The following is a 25,581-nucleotide window of genomic DNA, read 5'->3' as shown; positions in this document are numbered from 1 at the left end:
AGGGGCCCGCGTTCACCACAAGACCCGTCAGGGGAAAAGGGGGAACATACTACTCACCATACCGGAACCAGGCGGGCACCAACTCCTGACAGTACCCCTCTCCACCGGGGCGGGAGGGCTGTCGACCAATACAGACGCCGTGACTCATGGTCCTTGGCGTTTCAGCGAGACGTTTAACTCGCGGGGTCAGTCCCCCAGTGGGACTATGTCGCGGCCGACCCAGCGCGGAGCTATGGCCTGCACGCGCTCGTAGGCTGAACTTGGGGTGACCACCGGATCTCAACATCCAGCCCGTCGCCCAGGTCAGCTTTCTTGCTTGAAGATCTCACAGGAACACTGGAGAAAAAAGCTGTCTAAAAAATCTTTTAAGAAAAAAATCTTGCCAGGACCGAAGATCCCAGCAAGGTATCTAGGTCCTTACTCCTGACTAGACAGAAAAAAACTGATTTGCTGTGGCGGAGAGAGAGAGGATATACCCTCGGGGACTGCCCCTGGGGTGTGGCCAGAGCATTTTTATTTCCTGTCTAGTCCTGCTCCTGTGGAGGCAACATAACCCGAAGGTGCTGTATCACCGAGGACTACGTCTGTCAATGAGCGATAGAGAAACATATTTTATATGTATATATATATATATATATATATATATATATATATATATATATATATATATATATATATATATATATATATATATATATATATTACAGTAAAACTGCAGGAAAGGGCCCTGGGGGCAAACTAATATCAATATATTTTATTTTGTAATGAAATCAGTGTGTTTGTGTTTTTTACTTTTCAAATTTGCCGCTGGTTCCACCCCCTGCGAGCGTCACATCGCAGGAGAAGGAAGCCGGGGCTCACAAGCATCGGGCGGAAGATCCGGCTGCCTTATGCCGAAGGGACACATCGCTGGATCCCGGGGACAAGGTAATTAACCTTCTACAAGGATCCAGTGATGCTCCCTGGCGGTACCCAGAGTATGGCTCGGGGTTACCGCTTATGGCAGTGAAATCCCACCCCAAGCCATACTCAGGAATACCGCCAGGGAGGTTAAGGTTGAACAGAGTGATTTGTAAAACAAATTTAGCTTTTGCTGAATTTAGGCTTCATTTTGCTAGTAGAAAAGTTCCTGCCCAATGATCAGTAAGGTAAATTGTGTACTATATATGCACGTAATGGTGCATATGCATATAAATAAGGAGTAAATTCCTCCCTCTTGTTAAGATGTTATTTACGTATGTGCTAACGCATGTACACGCGCGTAAACGCTACAGCCATGTATAAATGCGAAAGTGCATTTATCGCAATGTTCTCAGACACAGATTTTTTGGTTCTGTGTTACGGATGTAAAGGCAGTGCATATTTATTGGCTTTAAAAACAATGCAGTTGTGTTCACATACGTAATTTAAAAAAAAAAACAAAAAAAAACAAATGTACATGATTATTTTTTTTTTTTTTTCTACGGCCATGTGAATAAAGTATTTTAATGAAATTCGGTGTTACTTAGGTCTCTAACACATGGTAATGGACTCAATTTGTGCTTCTTATGGAGAAAACAAGCTTTTTTACTCCCAGAGATTAGGAAGTTCTGGTCTGGGTCCTGGAGCCTGAATGTCTTGTAGAGCTTTGGGTGGGATAACACCTCCATTCCTAGGTCTACATCTTAGAAGGTAGCCAGTCTTCACTGATTGCACAGCTCTGCACAGGCCCTTTTGTTTAGGGCAGGGATTCCCAAACTGCAGCTGCTGCAAACCTACACATCCCATGAGGCATTGGAAAACTCTTACATTCACATACATGACTAGGCATGATGGGAATTATAGTTCCTGAACAACTGGAGGACCGTAGTCCCTGGTTTAGGAGATACAGTAACCGAGGTCACTTCTCCTCCAGGAGTCAGCTGTGAGACAAGTAATGTATGTATGCAGACAATAAGGCTGGCCATACATAAATTGAGTGATCAGTACTGCAGCCGAGGAGCTGACTGAACAAAAACGTTTCCAACATATCCTGCCCTAGAGAGGTTGATCATTAGATCGACTTCTCTCAATCCTTAATAGGCATAGATGGATCCATCTTTCGATCCATTTATGACCAGCTGTATTTCACCAGGCCAATGCCTGCATGGGATAGTTTGTTTGGTAACAGACTGGAAGACTGAGTGGATCACATTAGGCAGGAGGCTACACTAGTTTTTGTTGTTTAAATAGAAATTACTGATAAACCCTTGCTTTGGAAACCCTGCTGTAAAGCACATTTTCTTTTAAATAAATGTGAGTGCTGGACTACCCCAGCATCTCCTCCTACTTACTTTTTTTTTTATTTCAAGGAAGGTATCCACTTCATGCTCTTTTATCCATTTATAATATAGCACAGGCTTCCCAGGCCACCCCTTTTTTGATAAGCAAGGTATGGAATGCTACAAAGAAACTGTTAGGGGTATCCTCTTTTATTAGATATACTCCCATTTGAAAATATGACCTCTTTCTAGAAATTTACAAATTACAAGGCTTCCAGAGATGAGAGGGCTGGAGTTCATACCCTGTCCGGTCTTTATGATAATGGGTCTCTGAAGTCCTATGCACAATTGACCCACACATTAGCACTTACACCCAAATGGTTTTATTAATTCTTTCAGCTAAAACACTCTATACAGGCACAACCAAACCGGGCCTCAGTTTCTTCTTTCCATTTGCATACAATTGGTAACATTGTATGGGCATCCTCTAGGAAACACTTGGTCTCAGCCATGTGGGTTTTTTATTGAAATTCCCACTGGTTTGCAGAACGCGCTGGGGGAAGAACATAGACCCCTATCTCAGATGACATCTGGGATGCTATCTTACAATCCCTCCAATTGGTTCCTCTCTCTCCTTTTCACAGGCTGACCCAGGTATTCATATTACTCATTGAAATTTGTACATGCCATTGGGATGAGAGAAAACCCCTGTTTGTGATAGGTGTGGTCATTCTTCAGGGTCCCTTATCAACCTTTTGTGTTGAAGAAGTATTGGCCAGAGGTTACTGATAACTTGAATGGTTTACTGAGGACTAACTTTTTAGCAGCGCCCCTAATGTGCCTTTTAGGCTACAATGACTCCTCCTGACTGGATAATGGATCCAAAATATTTTTCCTATGACAATAATAGGTTTTATCTCGGGAATTCTATGCACAAATCTAATGCTAATTGGTCCCAAGGGATTGAATATATGCACCATCTCTTCTTCTAGGTCTCTATGTCTCATCATACGTAGGATAGCGAAGAATTCCTTGTATCTGTATGGACGACTCGGGTATATCTCGAGCTCTAGGTCTCAATACTGGGTACTTTGTAACTATTTCTTTTACTGTTGGTTTAGTTGCTCTTTTTATTTATTTATTTAATTTTGTGTCCTACCCTGCGTGGCAGTTTGTTTCTGTGTTAACTTACAAAAACTCTTCTTAAAGGGGTCTTAAAAAGGTAATTAAAAAAAAAAAAAAAAAAAAACACGTTACACCTACCTACTCTTTGCAATGGTTTTGCAAAGAGCAGGTAAGTATAGCTTGGCTCCTCTTCCCTAAATGTCCCCATAACAAGCCGCTTGCTATGGGGGCACTTGCTCCTGAGCCCTGCTGTGTGTGTCAACAAGACACACAGGATGGGGCTCGGCCCCGCTCCTTCCTCACTGGCTGTGATTGACAGCATCGTGAACCAACAGCTCCCGCTGATTTCTCCCAGGACAATGAGGGGGCAGAGACCTGGGAAAGCAGGCACTCTTGTGCACCCCAATGGATTGCAAATAAGGCTCAGGTAAGTATTTGAGGGACTGCAGAGGGAGCTGCATAGTGAAGTTTTTTTTTTTTTCAATCTTCATGCAAAGAATGCATGAAGGTAGAAAACTTTAACCGTTTAAAGACACTTAAAATAAAATTGAATATTAAATAAAAAATAAATGTGGGCAGAACTCCCTTTAAGAGATAACTAATGGATGGAGTCCTTGATGATTAACTAAATACTATAATACTGGACATGATGGTTGTGACCAGGAGCGAGGAATGGGTAAACAATCTCCAGTCATTCCTTAATGGCACAATAACTGTCTTGTGTAGCGAGAGCATCCTTTGTTCATCTGGGCAGGTTTACTCACAGAAAAAGCAGCACTAGAACGCCCGCCATATCCAGGGCTCATGGCAGCAGGCTCATTCGTCCACAGCAACAAAACAGCTAAGGGGCTTGGCAAGGGAGGTATAGATGCGGTGCATGGACAGTATGAAAAATCCATGTCCATTTCTTGGTTAAGTACCTACATTTACATTATCTTCCTCAAATCCTCTGCACAGCAGCAATTAAATTAGACAACAATGACCCCAGACCCAGCCACTGCCAATATAGACAGACTTGGGGTCTTTTTATACAGGCTACAGATGAAAATACCACAATAGACCCAGGAAAAGTAGAACATTCCAAAAAGACTATCAGGTTGAATAAGCAACACTGTTCTTATTTCAGACAGGTCACAGACAGACTATTTCTGTCATCATAACAAAACTTTTAAAGATTGGAATCAAATTTCTACTTCCCAAATCTTCTTTAAATTCTTGTTAAATTACCAGTATTTTTGTTATAGTTCTACAATAGCAAGTCGAAATTCACTGCTGGGCAAGAGGCCCATCAAAACCATAATGTTTATGTCAATTTGAACAAATGTGGGCCATTTTCTTAGCAGTTAGTTTAGTATCTACAAACAGCTGTATACATTTTACCCTGCTGGAGAAGTGTATGTCAGAGTTTATACATCATGAGCTCAATGCATAAAGTTACTATTATCCTTTATTGGCTCAGTGTAGCGATTTTTGAATTTAGTCATTTTGCCAATAGTAACATATAAATTATCATTTCGCTGAAGTGAAAGAAAAATATAACTTACCAATTGCTCCATTTAGATTCTGGAAAATGTGAGATTTGTGATCCAGTGTAATGTTTATACGTTCCTGTACAAAGGGCGAGAAAGGGGAAAACATGATCTTAAAATGGCCATTGTTCTTTTCAATCCACTGTAATGCAGCATTTGTTCTGTATACATTGAATGCAAATAAAATAAAGAAAAATATATGCCAAGATAAAAATGAAATGAAACGCCCAGTTTTTTTAATTACTTCGGAAGTATGTAAGCTTCCTTATTTTTTACTCCTTGCCTATGCCTATACTTATACTATACTTACCTGCTCTGTGCAATAGAATTGCACAGAGCAACCACGAAACCTTCTCTTTTCAGGTCCTCCACCAGTGTTCCTGGCTCCTCCCCTCTGTCCAGTGCCCCTATGGGAAGCCACTTTCCATGGGGGGCACTCGTGAGTACTTGCACCCGAGCCCTGGTTCTATGTCCATTAACACAGACAGTGGGACTCGGCCCCGCCCCCCCATTCCCTCATCACTGGCTTTGATTGAAAACACTGAGAGCCAATGGCTCCTGGTGCCCCAGCAAAGCCAGCAAGACCCAGAGTGAGGGGAGAGAGAAGCTGCATACATGCACAGCGCTGGATTGAATGAGGGCTCATGTAAGTAAAAGGGGGGCTGAGGGAGGATGCTGACACCCAAACATTTTTTACCTTAATGCAAGGAATGCATTAATGCATCAGTTGTGCTACAGTGCCCATGTGTTAACAAGGTACCTGATGATAGGAAGAGGGAGCACAGTGACGGACAGATCAGCTTATCCATCTGCTGCTTCTTGGTTTACTGTCTAGTAACAGACTCTCAGTGTAACTAAAGAACCAAATCAGGCCCCATGCCTTCAACAGTTACACAGTTAGTCAGGTTGAAAAAAGACACAAGTCTATCCGGCTCAACCATTAAAAAAACAGAAAGAAGGCATTCCAGATTCCGATAAGCCCCCTACCTGCAGACCCCAAAAACCACAGTCCAGGGTTGTCAGGAAGAGGCCCTTGCCCTTGTCCCCATCAACATGGGGACAAGGTGCCTTTGGGTGGGGGGCGCAGAGCCCCCCCTGCCTCAAACCTCCCACCCCCCCATGTTGAGGGCACGTGGCCTGGTATGGTTCAGGAGAGGGGGCACTTGCTTTTGTAAAATGGTCCAGGAAGGGAGGTGCATACTCTTTCCCTCCCCACCCCCTTTCCTGGCCAGTCAGGCTGCATGCTCGGGTAAGAGTCTGGTATGGATTTAGGGGGGACTCCAAGCCGTTTTTTTTTTTTTTCAAATTTTGGTGTGGGGTTCCTCCTAAAATCCATACCAAACCCAAAAGGGACTAGTATGGACTGGGGGGGGGGCATGCTGTTTTTTTCTTCATTGTTTAAAAGCTGGGTGCCAGCAATTGTAACCACGAGTCATTTTAAATGGGTTTTTTTTTCCTTTAGAAAGGTCATTTTTGCTGTAGCATGTTCTGTATATGCTATGAATGAGCCACTTTACAGGCACATTAAGGGGACCCCCCCAGGAACTATATTTAAAGGAATTTTTCAATTTTATTGTTGCACTTTAAGCATCATTAAAATCACTGCTCCTGAAAAAACGATCGTTTTAAAAAAAAAAAAAAACATTTTATGGATACATGTCCCCCTGAGCAGTACCCCCACCCCATACCCCTTTTATGGCCAATTACTTGCATATAAGCTTTCAAAATGGGCACTTTTGATTTTCCTGTTTGGCTCCCATAGACTTCAATGGGGTGCACTGTTCGTGTTAGAACATTTCCCCTGTTCAAGAGTTCTGCTGCAAACCGAACAGTGGGGTTTTCGATTTGCATAATCACCGATTATGAATATGTTTAAATGTATTTTCTCTTATATGAGAAATGAATGTCTATGCTGACAATGCAGATTATTCCTTAAAATCCTTTAAGTTAACCACTTGCCGTCTGCCTAACGACGATTTACGTCGGCAGTCAGCCCCTCACAGGCAAAGCGACGTAGGTCTACGTCGCTAGCCTTTTAGGGTCTAGGGAGCGAGCGCGCGCCACCGGAGGCGCACTCCCGCTCGGTCACAGACCCCCCCCGCGCGAGTGACCGGCGGACCCGATGTCCGCCGGTCACTCACGATCGTCAGTTACAGCGGGAGAAAGGCAGGCGGCTAATGTAAACAAAGCCGCCTGTCAGTTTCCCCTGTGTAACAGCACAGATCATACGGTCCTGCTATGTATTGATTACACACACAGCCACATCCAATCACAGTAAAAATCACGCCCCTAGGGACACACTTAACCCCTCCCTCTCAAATAAATTTAGCCCCTTCCCTGCCAGTGTCATTTTTACAGTAACAGTGCATATGTATAACACGGATTACTGTAGTAATGTCACTGGTAACCCCAAAAGTGTCAAAAATGTCAGTCAAGGGTCCGATCTGTCCGCCGCAATGTCACAGTCCCTCAATAAAAATCGCAGATCGCCGCCGCCAATACTCGTTAAAAAAAAAAAAAAAAAACAACAAAAATGACAAAAATATTTCCCTTAGTTAGTAAACGCAATAACTTTTGCGCAAACCAATCAAAATACGCTTTTTGCGATTTTTTTACCAAACATATGTAGCAGAAAACAAATTGGCCTAAAATGTTAAAAAAATGTTGATTTTTACATTTTTTTGGGGGGGAATTTCATATAAAAAATGTGAAAAATATTGTTATTTTTTTAAATTTGTCGCTCTTTTTTTGTTTACAGCGCATGATCAAAAAAAAAAAAAAAAATCGCACAGATGATCAAATACCACCAAAAGAAAGCTCTGTTTGTGGGGAAAAAAGGACATCAAATTCGTTTGGGTACAGCATCGCACGACCGCGCAATTGTCCGTTAAAGTCACGCAGTGCGGAATCGCAAAATAGGCCCTGGTCAGGAAGGAGGTAAAATCTTCCGGGGCTTAAGTGGTTAAGCAATCTATTACCCTCCAGGAACATCTGCATAGATATACAACATTGATGTAAAAAGATCTTAATATTAATATGTTTTGCAAAATGGCTTATAATATAATGTGTTAATGTTCATGCTGGAGGGGACATTATGATGTGACAAATGCAGATACACAATATTTTCAAGAAATTGTTTACTTGGCACAAAAATTAGTGCAAACAATAACCAGTAAATTTGTGACATTAAGATGTGCTGCTATCCTTGAAAGTCTAAATTTTTGATGGTTTCTATATACAAGAAGTTTATTGGTCCTTTAGGTCATTTTTTTTTTGTATTACTTGTAAAAAAAAAAAAAAACCATAATTTTACAAATCAACATTTAATAAAGGGTACTCATTGTACGTAATTGCTGAGCCTTCTAAAATTGATAGCCTAGCAGTAAGCACCCTCTATTTCCTATGGACAGCTTTATTCTTGGGTTACATTCAGAATGGAGCACACCTGCTTTTTTGCTCATTCCTGTGCGTTGCGTTTAATTTCAGTAGGCTGCCATACACACACAAAAAAAAAAACAAGTAAAATAAGTCTAACACATTTTAAAAATCATGCCACCCCAAAATGCATGGTACTTCATTCACGCATTAGCAGGATGCTTGGAGGTTCCATTAGGAATGAATGGCCCCACCACACATTAGCAAAGGGGCAGCTTGTTTTTGTGTGTTGTACGAAAGCATGCAATTTTGAGTATGTTCCTACAACACACTGGTGTGAACAAACCCTTGGTGAAAGGACTAAACAGCCCATCTGTTAAAGATATTTAAACCCTTTCATATAAACACGCTTAATCTTCTACAGGATTGTCGTTTTTGGATAAATTACTAGATGGAAAGAGTACTTATAAAGTTATTGATTTACTGTTATCTATTCCAACTTTTATGAAGTTATTTGAAAGGAACATCACACTCTAGAAGCCAAAAAGGGTAAAATATGTTAAATATCAGGAAATAAAACTGAATCATACTTTGGCAGCTATTACAGAAAATATTTTCAATTTTCATTTTATACCTTATTTTAGTCTACATTTATCATACTAAACCCACAGACATACAGTGTGTGCTTTCTTTTCTCTCTCACGCACATAAAAAGAAAAATGATGTCACACTGAACATAATATTTTTAACAGGTGTGCACACTCCTGGAATACTGGCTACAGTAAAACAAATTCAGAATATGGCTATTTTTTAATATCTTAGAAATAGAATACTGAGACAGGGTATGTTACTACATTTGAAGGCACATCCATTACTGGTTTTACTAAAGTATAAAAAGTATGACTAAATGTGCTATAAATTAAAATAGAGTAGGGCTATGGATATACAGATACATGTGCACAGTAAAGTGACCCCACCATCAACCAACTAGAATACATTTTACAACCATTAGAGTTAAACAGGACCTGAGCTATGGTAGTTGTGCCAAAAAAAAAAAAAAAAAAAAGCTGATGACAAAATGACTAGTCAGCAGTATTGCTTGTAGCCTTCCTGCAGCTTATTTTTTCCCCATACCCTGTTGGATACGGTTGGTTTACTAAAGGCAAATAGGCTGTTAACTTTGCAAAGTAGGTGAAAGTGCACAGAAATATTCCCCATAGCTTAGTAAATATGGTAAATTTTAAGATTGGTATCAACTTGTATTTGATTGGATGATGGAGGTTGACACAGCTTCACCTCATTCGCTAAGCTCCGGGGAAAATGTCCCTTCAAAATGAACAGTCTATTTGCCTTTAGTAAATCAAACCCAATGTCTCGGTGTGTGTGGAGGTGGACATTTAGTAGGTCACACACAGAAAAAGGAAATGAAGGAGCTCACATATGGTGGGCAGATGGAGATCAGGGTTAACATGCAGGATAAGGGAGTTGAAGGAGTTGAAGGAGTTAATATAGAGGGTACATAGAAACAGCATTGGGGTAAGACGTAAGGGGGGTGGGGTGAGCAAAAGAGTTAAAAGAAAATATCACAAATAACTGAAACTCCGCAGAATATATCAACTGCTGCTGCCGAACCTTCATTTACAAACCTTCATTGATTGATACTTCCTCTCCTCCTCTATTTTAAAAGGAAGGGGAAGGCTCTCGGATATAAACAATATGTTGTTTCATTGCATCATCATCAGTGATCACAGAGTACAGGGCCACTCGGACCAGCTCTGTACATTGCATCTGTGTTCTGAGCTGTCCAATAATGGCTCGTATTATAACCATTATTGGGCGAAACATCTATCTGTGCATTATTTCTGCAACGTCATTTATAAACAATGATCTGAATGTAAAAGTATTGAAGCATCATTGCCACACAATCACAAGAAGCTGCACTAGGTGGGCTTCACTGGTAGAATCAACAAGTACTTGTGAGACTTTCCAAGGGGATCAAGAGAAAAGTGTAAGTGCAGATTATTATTATTTTTTTTTTTTTTCTAAAGATGAACTCCTGCCTTGCTATCATTCTTGAACCGACTCCACTCCTGTACTAAAATGTCTTCCACTGCACACAGTGAGCTTCTCAATGTGCGCAATAGAAGCTGCAGCAAGTCCGCCTTGTATTTCAGTTCTTTCACTCAAAGGTGTAGCACCATATGGGACCTTATATAGGGCAGTCCTGCTTGCAAAGGCAGGCTGTCTTGAATTCAGATTTAATGGGAGGCCATAGTTCTACTTTAACATTTAACTAAAACTTTAAGTCTTGAATAGAGTGGAGAAAGATTAGAAAATGTGAGGTTTTGTTGCTGTTTGGGTCCCTGTTAGAGAGATTTGTCATAGTTACCCTGGCTCGTCCTGGTTACCGATACTGCAGAAAGTGAAAGTCCCAAATTTTGGGTTATCATCAGAACAGGGGAAATCTTTCAGTTGGGACATTAGTACTGACCCCGGTGACAACAAGGAATTCCCTCACTTTGGAGGGATTTTCTTTCACTTCCTGTTTTGACTATAGGACAGGAAGTGAAGGGAAATTTTGCCAATATGACAGAGATCAAATGGAGATTATAACCCTCCCTTACTTTCCCAAATTAAAAAAAAAATGTTGGCTATAGTTTTACTTTAAGTATTTTTTTGTAAGAAGTTAATTTTACAATGTTGTCTGGAATGTACCATTATCTGACACGTCAAAAGGGACTCAAACTTTACTTTTATTACATCCTTAAACTCTGAATAAATGAATTTTAAGTGCAAGTGCCTAATACAGGGACGTCACTAGTTTCCTTTGATTTGAGCACTAATTTAATTTACAAACTTCCTTCCTTAACGGTGTATGCACAACGGTTAAAATTGATCAACCTACAAGCCATTAAAAAAAAGCTCCAATTTGCCAAACAAAAATCTGGGTAGGCCAATACTTGTTTCTAGTAGCTGTGCTGTATTTTCATGGTATTTTGTGTTATTGCATTAGAAAGCATAACGTATTTTGCTGTATTTAATTGTGTAACTAAAGTGTTACTAAACCCAGAACCCTGCATTCACTATATCTGGTCTCCCACAGTACACAAGAGCATGGAAATGCAACCATTTTAGTACATATTACTGCTAAATAGCTTTTCTCATCAGCAGTATATAGCAGCCTTGTGACTTATATCAGTGTCTGTTTAAAGCTTGTAGGAGGAGTTTTCATACTGCACTGGCTGTCCTATCAGGATACAGGACCCCTCACCCTCTATCTGGACAGTTGGACAGTAAAGACTGGTCCTGTGCTGATCACATGAACTTTCCCAAGAAAATAAACAAACACTCTCTAGCAATACACACAAAACTGAGCATGTGCAGCATGACTACAGTAACTCTGTCCTATTCAGACATGTTTTGGAGACAATGCAAGGAGGGGAATATCAGAAAAGACAGGATCAAACATCTGTTTTACACAATGCAGAGGATTAACCCCTTAGGTTCCACAGTGAGTATAGCAAGCATGCTTTACTGCATATACACACTGATTTTACAGTTGTGGGTTTAGTAACACTTAAATATACCAAAACTGATAAGCAGGACTTTTTTTCGGCCAGAACACAGCAAACTATGTTTTGTCACCTCCAGAGTTGCCATGTCCTCACCGACGTGTCACTGGTAAACACAGAAGCTGGCAGAGGAAGTTTTCTGCTCTACCCACTTCCTCTGGTGGCTCCTGTGTTTACCAGTGACAGCGTGCCTGTTCCAGCAGGTCAGACTTCTTCCTGGTCTCTCAAGTGAGTGGTGGGAGACCTCTGTACTGTGTGTGGGAAGCAGTGTACTGTGGGGTGCTCTGCACTGTGAGGGGGGTCTCAAATGTGGGGGCATTTTGTACTGTGGGGAGGGGGCTTTTACTGTGTGGAAGGAAATCCATACTGTGGGGTGAGTGGTCTCTGTAATGGGGTTGTTGGGGGTAGGGGGGTAATCTTTAGTTATCCACTGGCCTTTGTTACCTTCTTCTGAGTCTTGCACTCTGTGTGAAATGCACTACTGAGACCTTTACTCTGTTAGGCATTCCTGAACCTTGCACCTTGGGCAATATGCAGTTCTGAGCCCTGGCCATGCTAACCATTAGGTGTAGCACATTGTGCGTGCCTCTTTACTGCTCTCCCTTGGGCTTCAGGGGCCAGTTGGCGGGGGCGAGGGGGGGGGGGAGGGAGTGAGGGGGGGAATAGGAGTACCTGCACCTATTCCCTAAGAGAAAAGTCCTGCTAATAAAGTATACCAAGGAAACTATATAAAGTTACAACAATGATGGAACAGCTAGTGTTAAACCGGTTTTATTATGCCAGCAAGAAGATTAACCAGTAATTTATGTGGATATAGCACCTCTCATCACAACCTGGCTTAAATGTTTGACTATGACAGGGTGTCTAAAAAATCTTAATATTTGTAAAGGAATATTAAAGCGAATAGATGCATTATATATTCTTAGTCTTACCCGTTGAAGCGCGTCAAGATAAATTTTGGTGTAGAAAAGCTGATCATCGTCGTTATCTTGCAACGTCCATTGTTGTACAATTTGTTGTATATTGGGTACATATCCAATAAATCCTGGAATAAAAATATTTAGATGATTATTGTAGCAGTAACTGTTCTAAAAAATTAAGTATGGGGCAGATGAATTTGTAAAAATAGTTGTGTTAATACACTACACCTGGTAAAGATTTCTTTATAAGATTGGCAAGTTCCTACTTAAAGCATAATAAGCCTATCTACTGTGGTCGCTGCTGGTTTTGTATAAAGCACAGTTGAGAGCACAGCTTTTTAGTCGGATAGTCATTGTACTAACAACCTTCATGATCATAAAGTGGTTATAATATACATAGACAGCTGGCATCCGCTAAATCAAATAATATTCAATTGAAATGCAAATAAAAATAAATATAACAAAACCCTGGATGGTTCAAGGAGTCAATGGTAGACTGTAAACATTCAGTGATCCACACTAGGGCTAAGTCCCCGTTCACACTAAGGCGACCTGTGAGGCGACCTGGTCGCCTCACAGGTCGCCTTCCATAGGGAAGCTGCGGACCCGTTGTAATAGGAGCGACACAAGTCGCTCCAACTTAGAAAAAGGGTCCGGAGCTTCTTTGGGGCGACCAGGAGGCGACCGCCATAGACTTCAATGTTATGAAGTCCGTGCCGGCCGCTCCGAGGTCGCGGCGCGCTGCTCGCACCGCGACCTCGGAGGTCGCCCCTGGAAGTAGCGTCGCTCGTATGTGAACGGGGCGTAAGGCATCTCCTCCAGAGTGAAGCCAACTCACAGGCCCATATGAAAAAAAAATAGGAGAGCACCTCTGAGTGTATTTAATAATCCAAGGTACACAGATAAAGATACATAAAGTGGTTATAAAGCCTAAACATTTTTTACTGTAATGCATTCCTTGTATCAAGGTAAAAAAAAAATGTTTAGGCATCAGCAGATTGTAGGACACTATCATTGTCAGACGGTGCCAGCATGCAGTACTGCTGCATTTTGGCACAAAAAAATGTCTGGTTTTAATAATCCATAAGGTATAATTCGCCATAACAGATCCACTTACTGACCGCTAAAACATAAAATAATAAAACTAACTGCTCTAATCCCTCGTTACAAGCTTTACACCATATAAACTTCTTGACACGTTATGGATTTAATTAAGTCTAAAAATGGAGACAGATTGGACGCTAGAGAATACAGGGTTAATATGTGGGAAGCTTCACCGGAGATTCAAATGAAGCATGATAAATAGAGAAAGGCAGCTATGAAAACCTCTGTGTTTCAGCCCAGAGTCCCGGAGAAAAGGTCAACTTAGACTGATTGCAGGCTGTGCAGTTATGCGTTCCATGCATTCACAGTACAAGCACTCTGTTTAAACTTGAGCAAGTTCCAAACCCAGCTTAGTTCTTCCTGGCTAGCAATTTCAGTAAAGGTGGTAATTTAAGGGGAACTTGGTCATTTAAAAGTATAGTTCTACTGTTGCTCTAAATAACCAAGAAGAGCAAAAGTGATATGCTGGCCAACACAAAAGCATTTTAGTTTTACAAGATCCTGCACTTCCATTATGTTAAGGCACCTTATGGACCCTGACAAAAACAGCAAAAAGGAAGGCAGACTTTTGATTTATATAGTATTGCCTTTTTTTTTTTCCACAGCAGCATTCTCATCACTTTACCCCCCAAAGGAACTTGCAACTGAATGTATCTACCACAGCTCTACACAGGCCAACACTCATTAAGGTCAACTTGGCAAGCCAACAAACCTTCCAATATGTTTTTGGGTTGTGGGAGAAAACCAGAGTGTAACGGATCTTAGTACCCCAGGTGGGCACATCCGCCGGACCTGTGTCTCCTCTCCTCCAAATGCACCCACAGCCTGCGGAGAAGCCATACCCAGCCCATAACCCCTCAATCATGAGACAATCCACACAGGTGTTGAGGGTTCAACATGCAGAGCTTAAACTGTTTATTAAATTCCAAGACATACAGTTTTATCCACAGTTAGGGAAACTCCCCTTAACCTTGCCAAAGGGGGGAAGGGGACAAGGAACAACCAATGGGGACTGAACATTTGTACATTGAAACAGGCTACAAATAACCTAATGAGATTATGGTAAACAGGCAGTCTCTCAATACACACCCCCTGCGGAGAGATGTCTCTAGTCCAGACCATTGCCTATGTGTCATGAATCAACACAATTAGACACATCAACAAGAGGGGGGGGTATGGGGGGATAAGGGCTGTAGCATTACATTACATTAACTCAATTCCAGCATGTCCCCAGGTGTCCAATATTTTCTGGCCCATAGTCTGTCGGTAGGAGGCTTGCGCACAGTCCCTTCCAAACCACACAGTGACAGTGGGTTCTGTCACACAGAGCACCCAAAAGAAACCCATATAAACATATGGATCCATACAAATTTCAGGCTGATAATATTCTTGGTGGGAATGGAACCATTATTCCTAGTGTTGCAAGTCCTTTAAAAATATATACCTATTCCTCTGCCATGTATTTTTAATAAAGCTTTGACAAGAGCACACCTACTGGTGTGCGTTGGAGGGACAGTGTGATGCCTTGCTTGCCTTTGCCATCAGTCAACATCTTGCCTCTTTTTTTTTTTTTTTTACACTTTATTTAGATGTCACAAAATGGCATGTCATTCAACACTCTGCACCGCAGAACTATGCAATGCAGTGTAGTACATTTAAAAATATGATGCAAAAATAAAGCAAATTCATGGCAGGGGCGCTAGGGTTACACATTGAATGATGGTTTATGAGAAAATCTACAACAGGCAGTTCACTACTCATATGAACGTGTATGAGGAATCCACAAAACAAGGTCATTCAGGAGCACCACATATCTCCAAGGTCACAAGAAAGGCAAGTATAGCAGTAAAAAAAAAAAAAAAAAAAAGTTTATTTATCCAAATAGTATAGTCAATATATTGCACATAAAAAGATTAAAAAGTATTGACAGCTTGCCAAATAGGAACATAGCAATCAAATAACCTCATACAGTTGAGTCAGGGTTGTATATAGACCCGGTCTCATGGTACGGGGAACTAATCCTGAATGTTACCTCGGTGTCTGCTGATGAGCAGAGGAAATTCTGATGTCTGCCAGGGCTCGGGATGGAGGTGACATGAGTGGGGACCCAGATGCGACGTCGCAGGCTGGTGGAAACACTCTATGGGAAAACGGACGAAGGGGCGTGCGAATGTCAAAACAACTGGCTTTTCTTATCAATCCATCTACTTGTAATGGTTTTCTGCCAGACCATTCAGTGATTTGCCCTTCCAGTGCTTTTCCCTTGGAATTTTTCCACCAGCCTGTGATGTCACACTTGGGTCACCTCCGGTCCACATTTATCTGCATTCCGAGCCCTGGCAGACACCAGAATTCCCTCTGCTCATCAGCAGTCACAGAGCTGACATCCAGGATTAGTTCCCCATACAATGAGACTGGGTCTGGATACAGCTCTAACTCCACTGTATGAGGGTAGGTGATTGCTTTGTTCTAATTTGGCAAGCTGGCAATACTTTTTAGCCTTTTATGTGCAACATATTGAATATACGATTAGGATAAATAAACTCTGATTTTTACTGCTATTTCTGGCACTCAGGTGACCTTGGAGATAACACGTGGCGCTCCTGAATGACTATTGTGTAAAAAGAAAGCCTGTCCTACATTTATTATTGTACACCAACAAACAATGTTGGTGGAAAACTGAAACAATAGGACATAAGGCAATTGCCAACGCAGCTCAATGGCTCTTAGGGCTAGGTTTTATGGGCAACATCTCTTGCATTTAACAAGCACTGACATGCAAGTTTGTGTAAACCTAAACACTTTGATGCCTGTCAGCAACTTGCAACCTTAACCATTTTTACAGAATCATAGACCATCAACATTAGAAATGTATTTAACAGTTCTAAAATATTAATACAGGAAGCGTCCAGAAGTTTCAACTCCTTCCAAACACTGCTTGCAGCCACCAGGTCAAAACGGTGAGGTTTAAAATTGTTTAAACAATGAATTTGTACTAACATTTCCTTACATTTCCTTACACTTGCAAGATTACACAAAGCATTTAGGAAGCATGGTTAATACTTTGAGCGGTTCTCCAGTCACCCATTGTAAAAATTAAAAGTCAGCAGCTACAAAAACTGAAAGCTGCTGACCTCTAATAAACAGCCACTCATCCGGTCAGTTGCTTTACCAGTCTTCCGTTCCTGACACCGGCATCTTACCTGTGCACAGCCAGCTGTGATTGTTTGTGGCCTCACAGCCAGCTTCCCACTGAGCATGCACGAGGTGAACTGCACCTTGTGACTGGCCCCGCAGTGTTCTGGGACAAGCCATTTCCCTCTACACAATATGGAAGCAGACTTGTGGGGTCAAGGCAGCAGCACTGTTTTGCTGGGAACTAAAAATTCAATGTATGGATGTGAAGAGAGAATGGAGGTGGAGGATAGGTGGAACAGCAGGCGAGGTCGAAAACTCTTGTTGAGATTTGAGATTTTAGTGCACAAATGGCACTGTGTCGTCAGCCCCAACAGAACTACATCTCTCACAAGCCATTTCTCTATACACAATATGTGAGCAGACTTGTGGGGTCAAGGCAGCAGCACTGTTTTGCTGGGAACTAAAAATTCAATGTATGGATGTGGAGAGAGAATGTAGGTGGAGGATAGGTGGAACAGCAGGCGAGGTCGAAAACACTTGTTGAGATTTGAGATTTTAGTGCACAAATGGCACTGTGTCGTCAGCCACAACAGGAAGTTAGGAGCACACTGACATCTAGCAGATCAACATGTAAATTATTGTATTTGCAGTGTTTTTAATTAAAAAAAAAAAAAAAAAAACACACACAAACATGGGGAACTGTGCACATATTGCAAAAATGTACAGTTTTTTTTTTTTTTTTGGGGGGGGGGGGGTTGTTTTTTTCCTTTAAGGAATAACCTGGAAGTGAGGTGCTTAGAGACCACCAGATTTTAGTATAATGAAAATAGTCTGACTTGCAATGGAGTTTAACCTGTCTTATCCCTACTAAGAAAGCATAATATGTTAACACTGAATTTGTCTCCTGGCAGAATTCTAGTTTTATTTAAAGAATTAAATTTGGTTAAGAACCTCCTGGAGTTAGCACAAAAAAAGGTTACCTCCTGAGTTAAGAAATCGTTTTCCACTGCGCACCACGGGGTACTTGTCTGCTAATCTCTTGTCAGGCCAGACTAATGCTTCTGCAGCAAATACAACCTTGTGCTTTGTTTGCTGAAATTTTGTAAGTAATTCTTCAGGGCCTCCAGCAAAGATGACATCATAACTAGAAAAAAAATATATATATGTTTATTTTAACTGTGAGGTTATATTAAACTCATTTTACAAAGCAAAGGCAATAGCCTATGAAACATGAACGCATTTTCTGAATACTATACAATTCTGTTCTTTCCATTTCAATTATTCCATATAAATTCGAGATGAGAAGAGCAAGTTTGGCAAAATTGATTTTAAAATTCCTTAGACTCAACAAACCACCACATGAAAAAAAAAAAAAACAAAAAGTAATAATATTAATAGTCAAAAATATCAAAGAAATTAATAACCAAACCAGGCCAACAACAACGCCCTTTAAAAACCCTGGTCCACTGGTCTGCAGTGAAAATATATTATCAAATGACCCTCAGTGAGCATGTGTGCAAATTAAGTTACCACCAGTTATTCCAAAGGTGAAGCATGTACAAATATCTGGCATCTGAGTGTAACACATCAAAATATTCAAAAAGTTAACTGCCTAGTTGGCCATCATTGTCATTCAATTACATCCTCTGGCGAAGAAATAAAATATCCAACAGATGTGCACAGGAAATATACAGTATATGCAGTCATATTGTGCTGATACCTGCCAGTATGTGCCCTATAATCAATAAATGAAATAGTAAGAATGAAAGTACGCAACAATCCACATAGATATATTTTTCCCAGATACACATAAAAGCAGCTTTCAATCAGGACTGAGAAGAACCAAGTATACTCAAATCAATCAATCACCCAGCGCTTCTAAAATTAACAAATGTATAAAATCTACACAAAAGCTGCTGCTTAACCACTTCAATACAGGGCACTTTCCTCCCTTCCTGCCCAGGGCAATTTTCCCCTTTTAGCGCTGTTGCAATTTGAATGACAATTACGTGGTCATGCAACACTGTACCTACACCAAATTTATGTCATTTTCCCCCCACAAATAGAGCTTTCTTGTGGTGGTATTTGATCACCTCTGGGTTTTTTCCTTTTTGCTAAACAAATAAAAAAAGACCGAAAAGTTTGAAAAAAAAAAAAATAAGTTTTTTTTGTTTATGTTATACAATTTTGTAAATAAATAAGTTTTTTCCTGCACTGATGAGCACTGATGAGACTGCACTGACCAGCACTGATGGGGTGGCACTGATATGCAGCATTAGTGGGCACTGATAGGCGGCATTGATGGGCACTGATAGATGACACTAATGGGCACTGATAGGCGGCACTGGTGGGCACCACTAATGGGCAATAATGGGCACTGGTGGGCGACACTGAAATCTGGCAATGATGGGCACTTGTGGGCAGCACTGATGGGGAGGGCACTGGCGGGCAGCACTGATGGGGAGGGCAATGGGGGGCTCCCTGAGCCATGATTGCCATCCCTGGTGGCCATAGTGGGCATCCCTGGGATCATGGGTGGGCATCCCTGGTGGTTCTAGTGGCATCCCCCCCGAGGGTCTGCACTGGTAATCAATCATCTGATTACCAGTGCCGACCCCCCCCCCTGTCAGGGGAGCTGCCGATCAGCGCTCCTTTACTCGTGCCTGTCAGGCACGAACTAAGGAAACCCGATCAACGGCTGTTCCTGTTTACTATGTGACCAGCCGTGATTGGACACGGCTGATCACATGGTAAAGAGCCTACGTCAGAGGCTCTTTACCGAGATCGGAGATGCAGGGTGTCAGGCTGACACCTCGCATCACCGATCGCCGCTCTGTGTGCCCCCGGGGGCGCGCAGAGCTGTATTATCCTGCCGCCGTCATACAACGTCCGGTCAGGATAATACAACCACATTCCCGCCGTCATTTGCCTATAGGGCGGGCGGGAAGTGGTTAAAATATATAAGTAAAAGCAACGGCGCATATAACTAAAATCAATGCAAAGAGAGTCAATATCCACAAGCAGCGCTGCAATGTTCCATAAGGAATCATATATATATATATATATATAATATATATATATATATATATATATATATATATATATATATATATATATATATATATATATATATGAGCTTTGAGTGCATTAGAGCTTTGAGTGCATCAGACCTGAGCTGGCCATGACCAGTCATCAGATAACGCTCAAAGCAACGCGGTCACCTAGGCAACCGGACGCCCAGCGGCAGCCTCTTAACACTTCGGGAACTTCCGGACGCTGATGAGCGGGACGGAGACACCGGTAGGCTACGCAGACGTCTTTTGTTGCCACTTGTGTTTACATTTTTCCACTCGGTTTTATTTTTCCTTTGTAAGTGCATATGTTTGGGGGGTAGGAGATTAATAAAGTGGTCTTAACTATACTACTTGATGAGTCCTTCATTTTCCCTAAATGCACCACCCTCCGTTGAGATCAACATCTATTACCTACATTTGGTGAGTGAGCAATTCAAGGGGAGGTGGCACTTGGTGAGGTGAAGGGGATATACCAGTAATTATCTACTCCAACACGGGTGACCATTCCATCTTTGGGCTGTTTACAGACACTGTGGACTTTTGCATATACACACATACACACACACACACACATACACACATTATATATATATATATATATATATATATATATATATATATATATATATATATATATACACACATACATACATACACACACACACACAATTCCTTATGGAACATTGCAGTGCTGCTTGTGGATATTGACTCTCTTTGCATTGATTTTAGGAGTTATATGCACCTTTACTTTTATAAAAGCAGCTTTACTTAGAGTGTAAGAAACTTGTTTACAAGTACAAGTGGACTGCATGAGTTCCTTGTTAATAACAATGTTATATAAATTCACAGTGAAATTACAAAGCTTCTGATCTATACTGCTCAAAAAAAAATTAAAGGAAAACTTTTTAATCAGAGTATAGCATCAAGTCAATTAAACTCCTGGGATAGTGATCTGGTCAGTTAAGTTGCAGAGGTGGTTGGTAATCAGTTGCAGTTGCTTTTCTTCTTAATGAAATTACCAGGTGCACTAGATGGGCAATAATGAGACTACCTTTAAAAACAATAAGGGTTTTACAGGTGGAGGCCACGGACTTTTTTTTTTCCCTACTCCTCTTTTCTGACTGTTTTTCACTAGTTTTGCATTTGGCTAGGGTCAGTGTCCCTACTGGTAGCATGCGGCGATACCTGGACCCTATAGAGGTTGCACAGGCAGTCCAACTCCCCCAGAATGGCACATCAATATATGCCATTGTCAGAAGGTTTGCGGTGTCTCCCAGCACAGTTTCAAGAGCATGGAGGAGATTCCAGGAGACACGTAGGAGTCTCTGAGGATTCCTAGATACTCTAGGAAAAATGAAGGTCCTTAACCCATCAACAGGACTGGTATCTGCTCCTTTGTGCAAGGAAGAACTGGATAAACACTGCCAGAGCCCTACAAAATGACCTCCAGCAGGCCACTGGTGATAATGTCTCTAACCAAACAATCCTAAACAGACTTCATGAGGGTAGCCTGAGGTCCTGATGTCCTCTAGTGGGCCCTGTGGAGCTCTATTGGCATTTGCCATTGAACACCAGAATTGGCAGCTCCGCCACTGGCGCCCTGTGCTTTGTCACATGTGTTCAGGTTGAACCAACCTCTCATCTGTGAAAGGGTCTGGAGAAGCCGTGGAGAACGATATGCTGCCTGTAACATCAATCAGCATGACTGGTTTGGTGGTGGGTCAGTGATGGTCTGGGGAGGCATATCCATGGAGGGATGCACAGACCTCTACAGGCTAGACAATGGCACCTTGACTGCCATTAGGTATTAGGATGAAATCCTTGGACCCATTGTCAGACCCTATGCTGGTGCAGTGGGTCCTGGGTTCCTTATGGTGCATGACAATGGCAGGCCTCATGTGGGGAGAGTATGCAGCCAGTTCCTGGAGGATGAAGGAATTGATACCACTGTATGGCCCCCCCATGTTCACCTAACCCAAATCCAATATAACACCTCTGGGACATTGTTTTGGTCCATCCGACGCCACCAGGTTGCACCTCAGTCTGTTCAGGAGCCCAGTGATGCCCTTATCTAGATCTGGGAGGAAATACCCCAGGGCACCATATTGTCAGGCATTCATACAAGCATGTGGGGGAAATACAAAGTACCATTTTGAGTTGTGCAATGAAATTTCAGCAAAATGCATCATTTTTTCATTTTGATTTTCAGAGTGACTTTGAAATCTGCCCTCTGTAGGTTGATAATTTTCATTTCCATCAAACGATGTGGCATCCTTTGGTACCTAACATATTATCCAGTCCAAATCAGTATAGATATCCAGCATGATATTTTTCCCCTTTGAGATCTGATGTGTTTTCAAAGAGTTCCTTTAATTTTTTTGAGCAGTGTATGTACTGTATATTGAAAACGTATGTCCATAGAAGATTCTGATTATTATAAAAACTACTATGGATGTAGGCTTGTTTGTAAACCTACAGTATTTGTAGTACACACATTTGGTAAAAATAACTGTGCCAAGCCATACTCCACTGACCTTGCAAAATTTGAATTGCCATATATCCATAAAGAGATCTGCTGGTTTAAACAAACATTTTTTCCTGCGGATGCTAGCACTATGATATCAATTGTCCTGCCTTCAAATTATCGTCTAGTTATAATACTGCTCTGTGTCTGCTACCCCTCTTTGCCAATCTCTCCATTGGCTGCCACTCAACCTATGAACTAAATTCAAGTTACTAACCATAACTTACAAAGCCATCCATAACTTGCTCCCTTGTCACCTCTTCTCATGCCCTCCTCCAGGACTTCTCCCGAGCCTCTCCCATCCTCTGGAATGCTCTACCCCAATCTGTCCGGCTATCTCCTACTTTGTCCACTTTCAGACGGTCGCTGTCCACTTTCAGACAATCCCTGAAAACACATCTCTTCAAAGAAGCCTATCTGGCCACCAGCTAACAACTGTACTTTTATTTTCTCCATCAGCCCACAGTTATTACCTCTTGTATCTCTTGACCCTCCCTCTTAGATTGTAAGCTCTAAGCAGGGCCCTCTGATTCCTACTGTATTAAAGTGTATTGTATTTGTATTGTCTACCCTCAAGTTGTAAATTGCTGTGTAAACTGTTGGCGTCCTAGAATACATCCTATATAATAATCGTTCTCATTCACATGAGTGCTGTGGTCTGTTCAGTATGAACAGACCATTGGTTTGGAGCTGCCAGGTAGCCTAAGTAACTGTCTATAAAAAGGTCAAAGATCCGATAACAGTTTCTAGTTGAAATTTTATTCAAGTACTACAGCAGTTGCAACATCATATGTAACTGTGGGGACATAGCAGCTAGACAGACACTGCCAATCAGGGTTTTCAAGTCTGGACAAGCAGCTGTGCCCATACAGCCACTGCATTCCCACAGAGTTACATGGGCTCCCTACACGCATCTCCTGGTGGCTTGAAATAACATGGCAAAAAAATAATTTCTATGTGTAAATGGGATGTACCAGTACATTTTTTAGTGGCAGTGTCACACCAGTATTCAGTAAAGCATGAAAGTTCTCATATGTACAAGCAAAAAGATGTGCCAAAAATGTCCAAGGTGGTTATACTCATCCAAATAGTGCTTTAAATTGTAGGCAAATCTGACTGCATTCATTGAAAGCTTGAATCTGACTGTTTTTGCAGTATTAGTTTGGTTGCCCAAATCGTTTTTACCACAAAATTCCAGAATCGCGGTAAAATGCAGGACGCATTTGGGATACCATTACTTCTAATGGCACCCCAATTGTGGTGCGATTTTGGCGCGACTGTCACAGCAAAATTGCAGCGTGTGAAGCTTGTCACTCAAAAAGGGGCAAGAGCCTCTTTTGGAAGACACAGACATGTGTTGGGATTTGCCACGATTCAAAATGCAGCAAAATCGCAATGCGATTGAGGTGCCATAAGAAGTAATGTCATTGCAAACGCATCCTGCGTTTTCCCGCGATTCTGGAATCCTGGGCAGAATCACCCACATTTCCAGAAAGCCCAGGTGTGAATGGAGCCTTAGGCCTCATGCTTTACTGGTCTGAAATGAGATGCATTGTTGTCTATGAGACATTGCACACAGCTGAGCAAAGATCAGTAATAGAACGCTAAGTACAGAGCAATAAAAATGTAAATAGGAAATTTTATATTTGAGTTTAATTTACTCATATACACGTTTATGCATCTATAAGCAGGTTTATCTGAGTAGAAGTGAGAATATTACAATAGTGGCAATGAAGAAAAATTTTACTCGGCTACACGCTTACACACCTTTACTCGCCTATTCTCAACATTACTCAGGTTGCCCACTGAGAAGCGAAGACAAAATTTGTTTGGAAAATAAAAATCCACCCAATCTATATTTAGAGAGTGTTTTTTCCTTAGAGGGGTTTATTTTGGATAGTTTAGTAGATTTATTTCATGTATTGGTGTAAAATTAATATTTTTGTACTGTCCCTTTACTTTCTTTTTTTTCCCACTGTCTGAATTTTCTGTTCTGTGAAAAAATATAAAATAATGAGACGGGGTTGATTCAATAAAGGCAGTTTGCATCATATGGAAGTGGAGCTTATTAAAGCGGAGTTCCGGCCAAATATATATTTTTTTAGCTAAAAATACCCCTAGAATAGTCAGGGCTATTGCATTTTAATAAAGGTATCCTGTAAACTGTCCCCTGTTTTGAGTACATGCAGCATGAATTACTTACTTTGTTCAGTTCTTGTACAGCGCAGCCATCTGCGGTGTGGGCATCTGAAGCCGCAGTGTCCCTCTTCCGGGATTTCGTGCATGCGCAGTAAGCGAGTCCCACAGCTTGTAGGCCAGTGTTCTGTTAGATCTCCCTACCCCGTCAGATTTACCTACCTCTGTCATTTCCAGGGCAGGTTTGTCATGCATCAGCTGTAGCCGCTTCACACGTCCTAGCGCGCATGCGCAGAATAGGTAGGGAATTTTGACACAACATCGCAACGGGTCAGGCAGCGGGCAGGGAGATCTATAACACCCATCCGATCTCCCTGCCCCACACTGCGCCGACCCAGCCATCACAACCGTGTGCGTGGGGGTAGGGAATTTATATATAAATATAAAAATATAGAAATATAACAGTGGGTGTGCATGTGGGGGTAGGGAAAATATATATATTTTTTTCTCTAACCCAACATGCACACCCACTGTAATATTTCTATATTTATATAGAAATTCCCTACCCCCACGCGCATGGTTGTGATTGCTGGGGCGGCGCAGTGTGGGACAGGGAAATCAGATGGATGTTTGTTATAAGAGATCTCCCTGCCCGCTGCCGACCCGTTGCAATGTTGTGTCAAAATTCCCTACCCATTCCACGCATGTGCACTAGGTGGTGGCCCCGACCAGTTACGATGTTGTGTCAAAATTCCCTACCTATCCCATGCATGCACACTAGGACGTTTGACGTGGCTACAGCTGATGCATGAGGAACCCGCACCAGAAATGAAGATGATAGATA

The 25,581-nt window shown here is 41.6% G+C and overlaps 1 protein-coding gene across 3 annotated transcripts in view; it reads right to left on the bottom strand.

The window, feature by feature from the left end:
* The window catches only part of PLOD2 (procollagen-lysine,2-oxoglutarate 5-dioxygenase 2), a 282,208-nt gene that overhangs the window by 101,466 nt on the left and 155,161 nt on the right, over window positions 1-25,581 (bottom strand). For all 3 annotated transcript variants that reach the window (XM_082248892.1, XM_082248890.1, XM_082248891.1), the window contains exons 4-6: window positions 17,984-18,147; window positions 12,774-12,886; window positions 4,910-4,973 (exon numbers count right to left, since the gene is read on the bottom strand). In XM_082248892.1, coding sequence (XP_082105018.1) covers window positions 4,910-4,973; window positions 12,774-12,886; window positions 17,984-18,147 — 341 coding nt within the window. The remainder of the gene's footprint in view (window positions 1-4,909; window positions 4,974-12,773; window positions 12,887-17,983; window positions 18,148-25,581) is intronic.

Source organism: Pelophylax lessonae (assembly GCF_965119305.1).
Source record: "Pelophylax lessonae genome assembly, chromosome: 3".
NCBI classification, from domain to species: domain Eukaryota; kingdom Metazoa; phylum Chordata; class Amphibia; order Anura; family Ranidae; genus Pelophylax; species Pelophylax lessonae.
This window is presented reverse-complemented; position numbering and strand designations above follow the sequence as displayed.